The following is a 15,201-nucleotide window of genomic DNA, read 5'->3' as shown; positions in this document are numbered from 1 at the left end:
CTGATAATCTACCAAAATATTTTCCAGCAAGTGTGGATTAATTTGTAATTGAGAGATGAAAATAGAGAGAGAGAGCGAGAGGGGGGGGGGGAGGGATGAAGGGAGAGAAAAGGGAGGATGGAGTGGGAGAGAGGGCACAAGAGAGCAAACAAGAAAAGCTCTGACCATGTAAAGATCAAATATGATGTAAAATATCCTGGGAGTGTGTGTATGTGTGTGTGTGTGTGTGTGTGTGTGTGTGTGTGTGTGTGTGTGTGTGTGTGTGTGTGTGTACAGATGAGCAGGCTGACATGACTCATTTTCCTGACTGCTTATTTCGCCTCCCTCCACCCCTGCCTGCATCTCTGAGCCCGAGGGATGCTCCAGCAGGGATGCCCAAACACACACACACACACACACACACACACACACACACACACACACCCACACACACACACACACACACTCACACACATAAACCCAAAATAAGACCTCGGCTCCGACACACAAGGAAAAATAAAAATACATTTGGATTGAATTAAACGCTGCATTTCAGTGAGGATTCGTCTTGGATCGCCCTCTACTGTTCGACAGTGTGAGTCACATGATACTACACACTGTACACACACCTCTCTAGAGATATATGTTCTGGACCAGAGGGTTCTAAGAAGTTCTCTTTTATTTATTTCAGCAGGTGAATAAATGTTCACACTTTTAGCATTAGATCGCATCACTAGTGCTGTGTCCCAAATCACGTACTTCTGCACTTACACTTAATATTTTGATTGCGTTCACACTGAGCAGTGTGCGAAAATGTGGTGCGTTAAGTGCACTCAATTGGCGCACTCAAACGACCAGAAAATTGAGTGTGTATCAAATTACACTTTCCACCCTGCAAAAGGAAGCTACGTCACTGACGACGTGCTTCGGAGCAGATACTGACGTAAATGTCTCGAGAAAACACTAATTTTACCAAAAAACAACACAACAACAATAATGACACAACTGAAACACAACCCAATAACTTGTTTCAATTGATGAAAATCGCTGTTGTTCCAACAGCTGGTTGCAATCAGTGTTAAAAAGTAGTAGAAGAAGAAGCTGTCGAGTCATTTTCCTGTAAGTGTGTAGCAGCAGTGTACTGTAAAGCAGTGCACTTAGAGAAGGGCGCAGTAAACTTAAGAGGAAAATGACGAAAAGGTGACCAGGAGGAAAAGCTTAAAAGCGCAGGGAAGTCAACTTCCTTGACGAGAAAGTTTGCCAAAGAAGTCAAAAGTCAACTTAATCTTTGACTTTCTAGAAGAAAAGCTTTAAAAAACAGTCCAAGAAAATAATGAGATCAAAGTAGTTCATAGTTTGGTTTCCGAGTCACAGAAAAGTGGCGTCGACAGTAAGATATCCAGATAACAAGAATACAAAGAATCAACATTGAAACAATGTCCGGCGACATCAACACCTGATATTGAAACATCGTGGAAATCATTGAAACTTTTTGGACAACCAAGTCTAACAGTGATTAAACATGTATCTAACTATATACACATTACATTTGTTGATACCTAGCTCTGTCCCAACCGACTACAAATGCCCCTTTTATAAATGTGTTCAAAACCAACCAATCTGACTAATAATCAATTGTGTTATCGTGGCACGAATCACTGGGATGTTCTCGGCTTTGTGAGTCGACACGTTTGTGTGTCTGACGCACAAAAAAAAGACACAGTTTGTCCTCTTGGATCTGTAGTGTCGTTGAACCTTACTTTCATCTCACTCGTCTTCTGCTGGATTAAGAGTCAAGACCTGCGATGCCGACGATCGTCTTTGTGCTTTTGTGCGACGTCGCTGTGGGGAGTCTTTACCGCAGAATCAACAACAACAACAACAAACAGAAGTTGTTAATGTGATTTCATGTCAGTTTTGATTCGCGGCTTTGATGCCTTTATCTCGGCGGACACAGAGTTTTCTTCTTCTCTGATTCCAAATCCACAGATGTTATTTTCAGCATTTGTTGTTCCCTGGAAACAAAATGTTCGGCGTGAGAGAAATAACCTGATTTTACTTTTGTCTACACACAGTTGCTCATCCTGGGAGACGTTCACAATTAGCTGGTGGAGCTCGTGTGAGATTTTAGATTTTCTTCCAACCCGTTGGAGTGAAGTTCTTTCAAGATTTTGATTCTTTTTTTTGCACGTGAACCACAGCAAGACTCAAACATAGACCAGATTCACCTGCACAAGAGTAAAAAATGACTTCTTAGTTACATAACTACTGCCTAAAAGACTAGTTAATTATTGATTATTTTAAAAACAATGCCAATATCAAAATAAACTGGTGTGACCTATAATCAGTTGCTTTAGGTCAGAGGTCGCCAACCCTCAGTCCAGGACCGTGAGGTACTTGTTTCTGGGCCACACAGAAAGAAAACATCCTTTATCTCACCAATCCTGTTCTATTGATCAGAATTGTTTCAAGTTAACAATAAAGAAGTATGTTAAAGGGTTAGTTTACCTAGTTTTATACTCACCCTCAACTAGTGACGTGTTGATGAAGCTTCATGAAACAGTGTCATTATGTTCAGAGTTCACTAGATGGCGTCTCTGCACTGTTTTATTTTGTTTTGAACAACTGTTCTAATGAAACATCATTTTTAATCTGATGGCGCCACCTACTGACCTCTGAACAACATGACACTGTTTCATGAAGCTTCACCAGCACATCACTAACCTAATGTCGACTAGGGATGGGATTATAGTAAGAGTAATTAGTCTCTTTTTAGAGTTATAGACAAAAATCTTTGTTCATTTTAATGTAGCGACTGAATGATGTCAGCCTAACAGTGTCCACTAGAAACGACCTCAAAGAGTTGTTAAAAGTTTTCCGGGAACAACAAATCCTAATTTCGATGCTTCAATACAAGATGGACGTTACAGGCGAGCAGTATGAAGGTATTTAGATGTTTTTAAGTGTCTTTTTGGACGAAGATGAAGACAACAAATACTGAGCTCCAGTTGCTACATTAAAATGAACAAACATGTTTGTTTTAAACAGATTACTCTGACAATAATCCCAACCCTTTGTCGACTCGATTTTTGTGGACCTTGGTCATCAAAAGGAGCCATCATCTTTTTTACATCAGAATCATGTATTGCCTGTAATGTTAAAAAAAAAAAAAAAGAAGATTATTTTTGGGTGAAATGAAAATAGCTAATCATCAGTGGCGCCATATTTGTAGTTTCAATTAAATTTGAATAATTCAGGAATTGCTAAATAAATAAACTTAACCTAAATGGTGGTTGTTGATTTGAACCATTTCAACAATATTTTAAGTACCGATAAATAAGATGATTAAATATATTATATAGAGACCAATCAGCCGTCACTTAGGAGAGCAGATTCTTTAAAAATGCATCATGGGAAGTCACTGTTTTGTTGGCACCATAAGTAATGTGGGTGCGTTAATTATTTCCTTCAACTAAGTTCTGTAGTTTCTTTGTTTATCTGTTATTTCAATTAAAACACTTATTTAAAACAGTTTGAATAAAAGACACGATTTTTTGTCTTTCTTGGCAGCAACTTGTTATATTGTTATTGTTGATATAATTATTATATAACTAATGGATATAGATTTATTTACCTAATCCAAGTATTTCTTACGAAGATATTTAATCAATATATATACATTTCACATGCATTATCCTAAGAATAACTTTTCCCTTATATTTATTTTCCTACAGACACATGAATAAATGAGCTTTCCTTGTGAAATTGACTCTCAATAACTCATAGAAATAATAATACTAATAATATTTCTTGATGATTTAAATCGTCAGTACGTGAGCTTTTGCTTCATCCAACACCTTCCGACTGTTGTTCTTATAAACATGAACTTGTTTCTTTTATTTAAGGTAAGTTAATGTATTCAATATCTTTAAATCAAAACTGTACCTTAAATCTATTTAATCATCACGTGTCACTTTGTTGCCACAACTTTTAAACGAAACACTGTTAGCTCGGCTAATGCTAAGCTAGCAAAATGCTTCATGTGAAGCAACATAACAAATGCTTAGATTTAAAAATGCTACAAAAACACACTGACATGTCTGAAGGTTAGATTGAACTGAGGGTGTTTATATTCTTAAAATATGTGGTTTAGCTGCGCTTATAGGCCTGTGCTCTCTTGTGTTGCTAAAGCTGCTAAGCTAACTCAACAGTTTGTGTGAAGGTATTTGAATTAGTTGGATCGTCTTGGACCAGAATAGATGTGGATCCTGAATGTATTTGACATTTAATACGGATTATTTTGTGTAATGATGTGGGAAAAATGTTTCTATAGTCAATTAGTTAGCAGGAAAGAAAGGAACTTTAAATTAATATCGTTTTAATGTAGCCATTAGCTGAGCATCAGTTAGATCTTAGTGCGGCTCCTTTCACAAGCGTTCTTAATGATGCATTGGTTGTGGGTTCGAGGCCCATCGTGTCTCTAGCAAGAGCTCCAGAGAGTCGACGTCCACGAAATGTCTGGATTTGAACCCATGACTCCGCAGATACCGACGTCCCATCTGGCAGGTGAATGTTTTGGCGCTCGATGCTACGCAGCTGCTTTGTGTTCCCAGCTGACCTGTCCTCCTGAGAGACCCGGAATATCTCCTCAGATGAAGAAGTTCCGTCTCGCTCCGGACGGACGCCGTGGTCCTAGCAGAAGAGGTCACGTGATGGTGTCACATCTTATCTTATCTTAACACGTGACTCCTCTGACATCCCAGCGACTACTGTTTTTCGGTGAATCAAACTGTTTTTCTGCTCGCGTGACTCACCGACGCTGCCGTGTCCCGCGGCCGGACTTCGTCGGAAGCGCCCGTGAGTCCAGAACCTTTTGCTATGAATCTGGGTCAGTCCGACTCCGCGGTGAAGTGACCGAGAGGAGAAGGAGGCAGTAATGACCGACGTGATCAGCGTCTCCAGTGTGTGTTTAAAAATCTATTAGGCGTGTTGTGTGTGTGTGTGTGTGTGTGTGTCCGCCACAAATAGTCTGATGGTTTTTGACAGTGGAGGATGGGATTTGACCCGCAGCAGCTACCTCCGCCCGAATACAGTCACACATCCAGAGTCTTGATGCCGGTTTTGTTCTAGAGAAGAAAATATGATGAAAATCTGAACCTTGATGGATCAATGAAGACTAAGGGTGTGTATTCGCAAGAATTTGGCGATACAATGTGTGTCACGATACAGCTGCAACGCTACTATATATCGTGATACTGTAGTAACAAGTATATATGTGTAGTATTGTCCAGTACTTGACTCTGGTGTTGCAGAATTTACAGACCACATGACTCTTTACGAAGTCCTAACTGCTTTTATTTGTTTTCAAACCAAAATATGTCCAAACATCAGCTTTTAAAAGCTGCCGGAGTCACTGTATCCTCTTGTCCTCAGTCAACGCCAGGATTTCAGTTTAATTGCAACATAAAAATTAACAAATGCAGTGATTACTTGCATGTTAATTTTACTTTTTTAATATTTAATTTTATTCACACTACGGTAAATATTTACCGTATAATACCTATGATAAGAAAATAAAACGAGACTTAAAAGCAAAATAAAATGGAACATTTTAATTTAAAAAAAAGTTTGTTTTGAAAAAAATGAAGTGCTGTTAATTGTCGATACAGTTTGATTAAAAATACTCTGAGTGTATTGATATTTTCTAACAGCCCTATTAAAGACGAGATGAGCATCAGCTCCTCGTAGTCTGAGACCATGGTTCTCAGTTAGGGAGCATCTGGAGGTCTTGCTCTCGAGTGAGCTGAGCCAAAAGACTACACCTGACATCAAGTCACTTGGTCTACGTCTTCCTCTTATTCGGTGAACAATCAATCATCTTTAAATCTTGAAAATACATCATAAATAGAAGCTTGACTTAGATATTGATGTGGATCACCATCTGGATCCATGAGTCTTCTTGCAGGTCTGTGGAGAGACAGCTTTTTTCTGTGCTCCTAGTGTGTGTGTTGTACGGTTGAGTTTTGCTCCCTGTCAGCCCATTGAAGCTGTATTCTTGGATGTAATGAGCTGCTTGGGGGAGGTCTGCCCTCCCTGAGTGTTACTAGTGCTAATAATTGTCACCTTAAGGCTCAGTTATGGGTCGAACGTATGTGTCGAGCCACTTCCTGAAGGTCCTCGCCCCAGGACGAGGACCTCAGAGACCTCACTTGAGTGAAGATGTCAAACGTATTCCTTCAAGGATGATTCTCGTGCAGTTCAGGATCCTGGATTTGGCCCACATGTGTAACAAACGTCTGAACACGGAGTAGTCTGGAGCGTGTCCATCGTCACCCACATAATCTCCTTACACTCAAATCTCTTCACTGATGATTTTTTCTTTCCAGTCTTTGTGGGTATCACGTCTGCCCGAGGCTTTAGGAGCCCCCCCCCCACCACCCCCCCAATACTGGATCAGAATAATCCTCCTCATCATGAGATTAGCTGGAGAGCGATCGTAGGAGTGATGGGCAGGAAAAACTCAAGCTAATGATCCCAGATCCTGGTCCAACTCCATGGAAATAATCTGATTTAAAATGTTATTTTTGAAACTGAAAATATGCTAATAAACCTTTTAGATTAGCGGTGTGTGTACGATATGTATCACGATACAGGTGCAACGATATGATATATTGCGATACTGTAGTAACAAGTATATATTTGTAGTATTGTCCAGTTCTTGACTCTGGTGTTGCAGAATTTACAGACCACATGACTCTGCTTTGATTTGTTTTCAAACCAAAATATGTCCAAACATCAGCTTTAAAAGATGCTGGAGTCACTGTATCCTCTTGTCCTCAGTTATCGCCAGGATCACAGTAATTTGTTATTGTATCGATACTAGGATGTGTATTAGCAAGAATCTAACAATACAATACATATCACAATATGATATATAGTGATACTGTAGTAACAAGAATATATTTGTAGTATTGTCGAGTACTTGACTCTGGTGTTAGAGAATTTACAGACCACATGACTCTTGATGAAGTCGTAACTATTTGTTTTGAAACCAAAATATGTCCAAACATCAGCTTTATAAATAAGTAAGTAAGTTAATAAAGCACTTTTCCAGACCAGGGTCTCAAAGCGCTTAAACAATCAAAACAATACTCAATAGAATATATTAATATATACTTAATATATACTTAAAAGGTCAAGATGACACAGAGAACAACACAGGAGTTCCAGAAAATCAAGGAAAAGTTTGCACAAATAAAAAACGTCTTTATAGGCTGCTGGAGTCCACTGTATCCTCTTGTCCTCAGTCAACACCAGCTGCGAAGCTGCGAAGGACTTAATGCCTGCTGCCATCTAGTGGACGGAGGTTAGAATGCAACACAAAAATGAACAAATGCCATGAATATTTTCATGTTATTTTTAACTACAAAATCGAAATATTTTCATCAAATATTTCAACATATGTTAGCATGTTAGCATTTTAGCATGAGTTCTTCTCTGTGCTTGTACTGACGTATCTTTAAAACGAGTTTTCTTTCCAAACATACTCATTGTTGACAAACTTTGCCGTCACTCCAGAATATTTATGTCGTTCCAACCACGGTTCAATCCTTCCTTCTCTCCCCACGATCTCACGTACGTCGCTTCATTCTCACTCTCTCCCTCGTCACCCCTCTCTCTCTCTCCTCCTCTCTGGGGCGAGCGATCGTAACGTAAGAGCCATCATCTCTCATCATCAACGCTCTCTCTCTCTCCCTCTCTCTCTCTCTCTCTCTCTCTCTCTCATCGCTCGCCAGTCTGCGTCTCATCTCCCTCCTTCTTCTTCTTCTTCTTCTTCTCCTCCTCTGGATGTGACTCTCACCCCGAGACTTGATGTCCGCCGTCATGTTCTGTGGTCTGAGGAGAGACGTCGGGGCGAACGGAGTGGGTGAGTGGAGGAGCCCGGAGGGATTCGTGATTCACCCGGAGTCGGTTTTTAACTTAACTGCTAGGTGGCGCTATTTCAAGTGCTGTGTGTGACTTAGAGCGGATCCCGGTGGGACCGATGTGTCTTGACACCTCCGCTGCGCTTCTGTGTCTGCATGAGGACGGATGTTTCTGGTGTAGTCCAGTCCAGAATTCCGCCAGTTTATTCTTCAGGAGTCATTTGACATTCCTCTGCCAGAGTTGATGCTAGATCTCTCTCAACCTGGTCTGGGTTCTGCTCCTGGAAGATCCCTGGAGAGGTGATGGTGAGATTGGACGAGTCAATAACCGTGATCCTCTCTGCAGTTTGTCAAATTTAATCTGGATTATTTTGGCATCCGGATGGAAATAGTGAGAGAAAATACTAATAAGCGACATTTGTCCCTTAATTTAATTACACAGTTTAAAAAAACTTTAAAAAAAACTTTGGTGACGAGTAGAAAGTATCATCAGAATATTCCACTGGTTGAATTTGAATGGAAAACCTAGTTTTATCAAAACGTTGTTATAATGTTCCAACATTTATGGAATTTAAAAGGCTATGAATTAAATAATATATGATTAAATTTAGAATATTTATGTTTAAATTACAGTAAAAAAAATATCAAACTCAAATAGTTTATTATGATTTATTTTTTTTAATATATATTTAAAACAACATTTTAATATAGAAATAATTTAGTTATCATCAATAAATAATAATGATTACATTTAACAATGCAATGATGTAACAATTATATAGTAATAATACAAAATAATAAGAAATAATTATAATGGTTTTTGAAAAAACTACAACACAATTTAATTAAATGTTCAGTTTCTAACTTCTCCACTTGGAGTTCTAGAGTTTGATCTCAACAGAAACAGACTCACTATGAGCTCATTAGGCTTTTATCTCAGAAACATTGATTTATTTTCTATTATTTATTTCCTTATCAGGGTGGTGAGAGGGTGGGAGCCTGTCCCAGCTGGCTAGGGCGGGAGGCAGGGGACACCCTGACATGTAGACAAACATCCACTGACGGAGGTCGATTGAATACTTTTATTTATCTATAGGTTGAGCAGGTTGTTTATGTCCAGGGATTGTTTAAGTTTCTGAATCAGTTTCCTGACCTTGAATTTTTTCAAACAAATTTAACGTCTTAACAAGTTTATGTTCTAAAAAGTTTCAAATATTGATCTTATAAAATATGATTTAGTTGATCCTGAAAGAAACTGGAAGCCAGTGAAGAGATTTAAGGATCGGAGAAATGTGAGTTCTTCTACTAGAGCGGCTCAGAATTCTTTCTGCAGATTTAACTACATTTTCAACGATCACAACACAATAATCCGAGCAATACGTTTTGTGCGACACACTCTTTATTTTAGACAATTAAGAAACACAAAAATGTTTTTTTAATGAAAGTTAAAAAAAAATGCATCAACGACTCATCATTTGACATGTTAGCGTTAGCATTGTTAGCTTCATCTGTCTTAAAGATTCACCTTCAAGTGTTGACTTGATTTTTTAGCTCAGGTTTAAGTTGTTTATTCTGTGATTCCTTCAAGTATTTTTCCAGGAATAACAACCATGTTGTCGTCGTCTTTGACTTAAGAAGTTTTTGGCAGCTCGGCTACTGTTGGTGACGCTTTTGAAATGTTTTTGTTTTTATATATAATATAGAAGCATTATCGTCTTTTTTATAAGTTCTATTATAAACTTACCAAGTTAGCGATGTACTCGTGGTAATGACCAGACAAAGAGCAGACAAGGATCCAAACAATGTAACAAGGTAGTGATTGTACTTGTAAATAAAACTTTTGGTTCTTTTTGGATGTGTTGACACAAGAAGTACCATTTTTTTTCTTAAATTTGGCCACATTTGATGCATTCAGAAGTTCAAAACATACATTTAAATATTTTAGCTGAACATGAACATGAAACTTGATGGAAAGATAAGAAAAATGTTTAAATAACTTGAAAACATTATAAAATATCTTGTCTGGTTAAATAATATAGTTGATAACCAAATAACTATAACTGATAATTATATACATGTTTATAATCTATTCAAGGTTTTGAAAACCCAGAGTCAAACACGCCGGTGTGAAGAGAACATCGATGTGTTCTACTTCCTGTGACTCTTCTGATCAAACGTTTTTCTCTCGTCCCCGTCGTTCCTGTTTCTTTTGTCTTCCGCTACATTTTTAATTGACGGATCTAAAGTGTGAGTCACGGAAACACAAAGAGGTTCCTGTCGTGTGCCTGGAAAGTGTCGCTTGTTTAGGCTGAAGGTGTCGAGGGAAGATGTTGAGGTTTCAACGTGACAACGAACACGTTCTTCGTCTCGCAGCAGGAACTTAAAAGTCTTGGTGATGATCTGACTTCATTCAACTTTTACTGTTACTTCAATTTTGTAGATTCTACTTTTAAAAAGAAGTAAATACAATATAATTGTAGTGTTAAGTTTTGCATACAAGTTTTTTTTACTCTTTTAAAGCCTTTTGAAAAATTGTGATTTTAGGTTAAATTGTATTGTCTTGTATATACTGTATATGTATTTACAACATAAAATAATATATAAAAAAAATAATAAATAATATAAATAAATTACATAAAAAATCACAATCAATAAAATTGTGTATAGATGGATGGATGGATGGATGGATGGATGGATGGATGGATGGATGGATGGATGGATGGATGGATGGAGATGGATGGATGGATGGATGGATGATGGATGGATGGATGGATGGAGATGGATGGATGGATGGATGGATGGATGGATGGATGGATGGATGGATGGATGGATGGATGGATGGATGGATGGATGGATGGATGGATGGATGGATGGATGGATGGATGGATGGATGGAGATGGATGGATGGAGGGAGGGAGGGAGGGAGGGAGGGAGGGAGGGATGGATGGATGGATGGATGGATGGATGGATGGATGGATGGATGGATGGATGGATGGATGGATGGATGGATGGATGGATGGATGGATGGATGGATGGATGGATGGATGGATGGATGGATGGATGGATGGATGATGGATGGATGGATAAGAATACTTTCTATATATACATACATAAAAAGTATTCTTATTAATCAATTTTTTTATTTTCCTTTTGATATAAAGAGTAATATAATAAATATATGGTCAACATTGACAAAATGGTTCAACTTCAAACGTGATGTTTTACACAAAATGATTAGAAATTGTCTGATTAGATGTTGGTGTTGTGTTGTTCATCTGGATCCAGGAAGGTTTTGAAGGTTCCTTCATTCACTTGTATGGCTTGTAACTGCCGCTGCTCATCATGAAACACATTTTATTTCATAAAACAGCTTTAATAGAAACACAAATTATCCTTCGTCAAACAGTTTAGGTTGGTACCTTCATCGTCATTACACTGGTCTGACCACCAGGTGGCGTTTAAGTCGTTTTGTAAACTTTAATTGCAATTCAGGAAACTTTCTCTGTTGGTCAAAGCAATTTTTGAATCGTGGAAGATAATTGTTTGCAGTGTTTGTGTCGCCATGTGACATGAGCTCCTTGGCAGAGGTATGTGCTTGATCAGTGCCGCCGGTTTCTGAAGAAGATTCAGGATCTCAGTCACGGGAGTCCGGACTCGCCCCTGGTCGCCCGTCAGCAGCCGAAGAAGATCCTCTCGATGATCCAGGAATAGAAAAAGCTGAAGAAGAGATTTTACAGTATCGGCCTCTTCCAATAAAGCGCTTGTCATGTTTGATCCGGACTCGCCCCGGAGCGCTGTTAGCCGGATTCATCGCCGGCGTTAACGAAGTAAACGCCATTTCATCCGGGCTCTGACGAGGCGAGCGGGACTCGTAACGTCCTCGCCGGCCCAGAACAACGAGGCCATAACGGATGAAGCCGTTTTTTGAAAATACTTTTATGGTCCGATCCGAGTTTTTTATAACACGATGCTTCCGAGCATCTCTGAAGTCGAGGTGGTTTTGCTTTTACAGTTAACGACCGTACGAGAAGCTAATGCAGGGGGGAGTTCTGAGGAGAGTTCTGGCCCGGCGCCGGCAGCCGGAGCGGATCCACTTCCACTCGCAGTGAGAGCGCGATAGTGGCGAGTCCTCATCAGCCTCCCCGCCGTCGCTGTGCCGCGGCGCCGCTCGGCTGCGTTTCCTCTCAGCGGGTCCAGACTGTGATCCTGCAGGTTCGGTTCTGACGCCCTCCAGCCCGTCGGCGACCCGCTGAGCCGCGACGGTGGAGAGTGCCGGGTTGAAACACTGGTGCAGTTTAGCGTCAAGCGGAGAGGGGGAGTCTTCAATCAGGTCCTCTGGTGGCGTTTAAAGTGGGGTCGAGTAAAACGGTTCAACAAAAAGTACACAAATGTGTGCGAAAAAGAGTGTGAGTCGAGCTTAATGGTGTCGGGTCGCGACCAAAGCCGTCGCTGTTGGAGAACCAAAAAAATGTTCTGAACTGGTTTTGACTTCCTCGTCGACATCGTTAACCGAGTGTCGGGTTTGAATCCCGAAATTGACCAAAGACGCCTCAGATATTTTCTCTCCTCGGCCCAGAAAAAAAGCTGCCGGGCTGGTTTTCTTTTGTCTCCCTCACTCTGGATCTGGATCCACTTTCTGTTCCTGCAACGCCTTTGTCTCCTGACGATTCCTTGTTATTCCGAAAAAGTATTTTTAGAGGCTTAAGATGTGCGGAGAGGATTTTCACACGTAGTAATTGTTTGAAGTGATTTGACGTCGTGAAAACGTGCTGCGATTCAGAACCATCTAGAGTCCGGTTCTGATGAGTCCATCAATCCTGGCCAGACCACCACAAGTCCCACACAAGTCCTTTACTCTACAAAACAACTTCAAACTTTAAGGTAAAGAAGACTTTGACATGTCAAGGCCAACATATTTGATGAACAAGTCATTTCTTTATCAGGCATTTTTGTACGTATACTGTATTTAACTAAAGATGTGTGTATTCGAATATCTTTTTCATCCTCTTTTTAGCCTTTTTACAGGTTTTTTTTATACTTTTCATAGTGCTTTTATATAATAATATTTAATAAAAATGATTTAAAATAATAATAAATTAAATTGATAAATTAAAATGATGGCATAATAGCCCTTTTTTTTAGAATTTGATGTATTTTATTTTAAATTTGTAAAATATATGAAATATGTTGTGTTGTTTAGAATCCTTAAACAAAAAAGAAAAATTGTAATAAAATTATATGCAATCAAATTAAAATATCCCTTTATTTATTTATCTTAAAAATGTTATAATAATTTAAAATCCTTAATCTGCCTTTTTTCCTTATGCTTGACGGCCCCTTGTTAAAGCATAACGTGGCCCCTGAGCAAATATAATTGTCGACCCCTGAACCGGACATAAGTAGGACTTTGAGGAGTTTAGATCTACGCTTCGAGACCCGTGTCCTGGTCACAACAGAACCAAAGATCTGTTTATCTTCTCAGTTCGAACGAAGCTTGATCTTAAGAAAGTTGAGCTTGAAAAGTATTGTCGTTGACTTTTCTCTCCTCATCACTTCACGGTGAGTTATGATGGTTTCCAAACTAAGTGGAGGTTTGTGAGGATGAACGAGAGAAGAAGCAGCAGATGCTCATTAGAAGTAAAGCGATGATGACACCCCCGTCCTCGCTCCCCGGCCCATCTCTGGCTTGAACCGGGAACCAGATCCACACAAGCTGCAATTAACCACAACAGAGGAGCCATTACGGGTCCTAATTACTGCTTGTTCTGTCTCCGCTGTGTGGGGGTGTGTTTGCTGCTTTAGATGCTCCTGTCTTGAGCTCGTGTCCGTGAGTCCGTCCTGGTGCTTCGGACAATAGTTCATCACACGTCGCCTCCTTCGGCTTCGTAATGACGGCAGGAGTTGTTGTTGTTCAGGAAGTCGCTTGTGAGTCATGAAATCTTCAAGCATTATTTTCACACAAGTTCACAAACCTTCAGATGGTTTAGTTTCTAACTATTAGACGTGTCTTTTAAAGGTGTATTTTATGATTTTAATATTACGTTATTGCTGCACTTAAGGGATTGTACTGCAGATTATTTTGTACTAGTACTCTGAAGTTTGTTCGAAAGACCCAATAGAATTTCTTGAAGTGATAGTTACCCATGAAGACCCCAAATCATTTCTACTCAGCATCATGTCGACTAAGAGTTGGGATTATTTTGGTTCCTTTTTAGAGTTATAGACAAAAATGTTCGTTCATTTTAATGTAGCGACTGGAGCTCAGTTGTCTCCATCTTCGCCCAAAAACACACTTTCAAATCCAAATACCTCCATACTACTCATCTGTAACATCCATCTTGTATTGAAGCCTCAACATGAGAAATTGTTCTGGAAAAAACTTAAATAATTCTGTATTTTAATATTGTTTGAAACAGAAGTTTAAAGAAAAATAAGCGATACAGGCAAGAGTACTTCCGGTTTATATCACTTGCTATTCTTTGAACGTCGACCATGAATATGGATTTTTGTGGATGTTTTTAAGTATATTTTTGGATGAAGATGAAGACGAAGACAACTGAGCTCCAGTCGCTACATTAAAATGAACAAATATGTTTGTCTATGACTCTAAAAAGGAACTGATTACTCTGAAAATAATCCAACATCAGACGACTTGAGGGCGAGCAGAAAATGAGTGACTTTTGGGTGAACTATCACTTTAATCAGCCAAAATTTTGGACAAGCTAAAAGTCCGTCCGGGGAGCTGACACACAAAAAGACACATAAACACACAAAAGGACGCATGTTAACACACACACTTCCATTCCATTCCGCTCAAAATGAATCTCTCCGTGTTGTTATCTGTGAAATACTTCTCTGGACTCGATGATTCACGTTTCATTTGCTCGTCTGATGTGTGTTTAGTAGATTTCTGGGTCAAATGATAAACTCGTGCACATGAAAGACATTCATGTAGATTTCTGTTATAAATATGCAACGATGTTTCCTTCGCCTGAAATGTGTCTGCGGCGAAGAACGTTGTGAACTCCTGTCACACACTTAACAAAGAAAGTCGACGGAAAGATGGCCACTAGTCACCACACGGGGGCGCTGCGACGAAGCCGCAGCTGTCGGTAGTAAAAAATAAAGTGTTGTTCGTGACATCGTGTTGAAACTTTGTGTCGAGCGAGCGACACGTTTGTGCGGCGAGTGTTTGTGAGTTTGAAAGCAGCGACGGATTATCAAGACAACGGCGTGCGATCCACCGCAGTCACGTCTCCTGCCGCCTCCACACCGGGATCACGTCTGATTATACTGT

General features: G+C 39.6%; 1 protein-coding gene across 8 annotated transcripts in view; it reads left to right on the top strand.

Moving 5' to 3' along the window:
- Positions 1–15,201, top strand: part of grip2b (glutamate receptor interacting protein 2b) — a 197,692-nt gene that overhangs the window by 136,762 nt on the left and 45,729 nt on the right. For 2 of the 8 annotated variants that reach the window (XM_087801822.1, XM_087801820.1), the window contains exon 1: positions 7,792–7,906. The exons of the other annotated variants lie outside the window; for them this stretch is intronic. In XM_087801822.1, the coding sequence (XP_087657948.1) occupies positions 7,852–7,906 (55 nt within the window). In that variant the 5' untranslated portion in view covers positions 7,792–7,851. Of the gene's footprint in view, positions 1–7,791; positions 7,907–15,201 lie in introns of those variants that run through there. 8 annotated transcript variants of the gene reach the window in all.

Source organism: Callionymus lyra, chromosome 10 (assembly GCF_982586985.1).
Source record: "Callionymus lyra chromosome 10, fCalLyr1.hap1.1, whole genome shotgun sequence".
Taxonomy (NCBI): domain Eukaryota; kingdom Metazoa; phylum Chordata; class Actinopteri; order Syngnathiformes; family Callionymidae; genus Callionymus; species Callionymus lyra.
The sequence above is the reverse complement of the archived record's forward strand: the minus strand, read 5'-3'. Positions and strand labels throughout refer to the sequence as shown.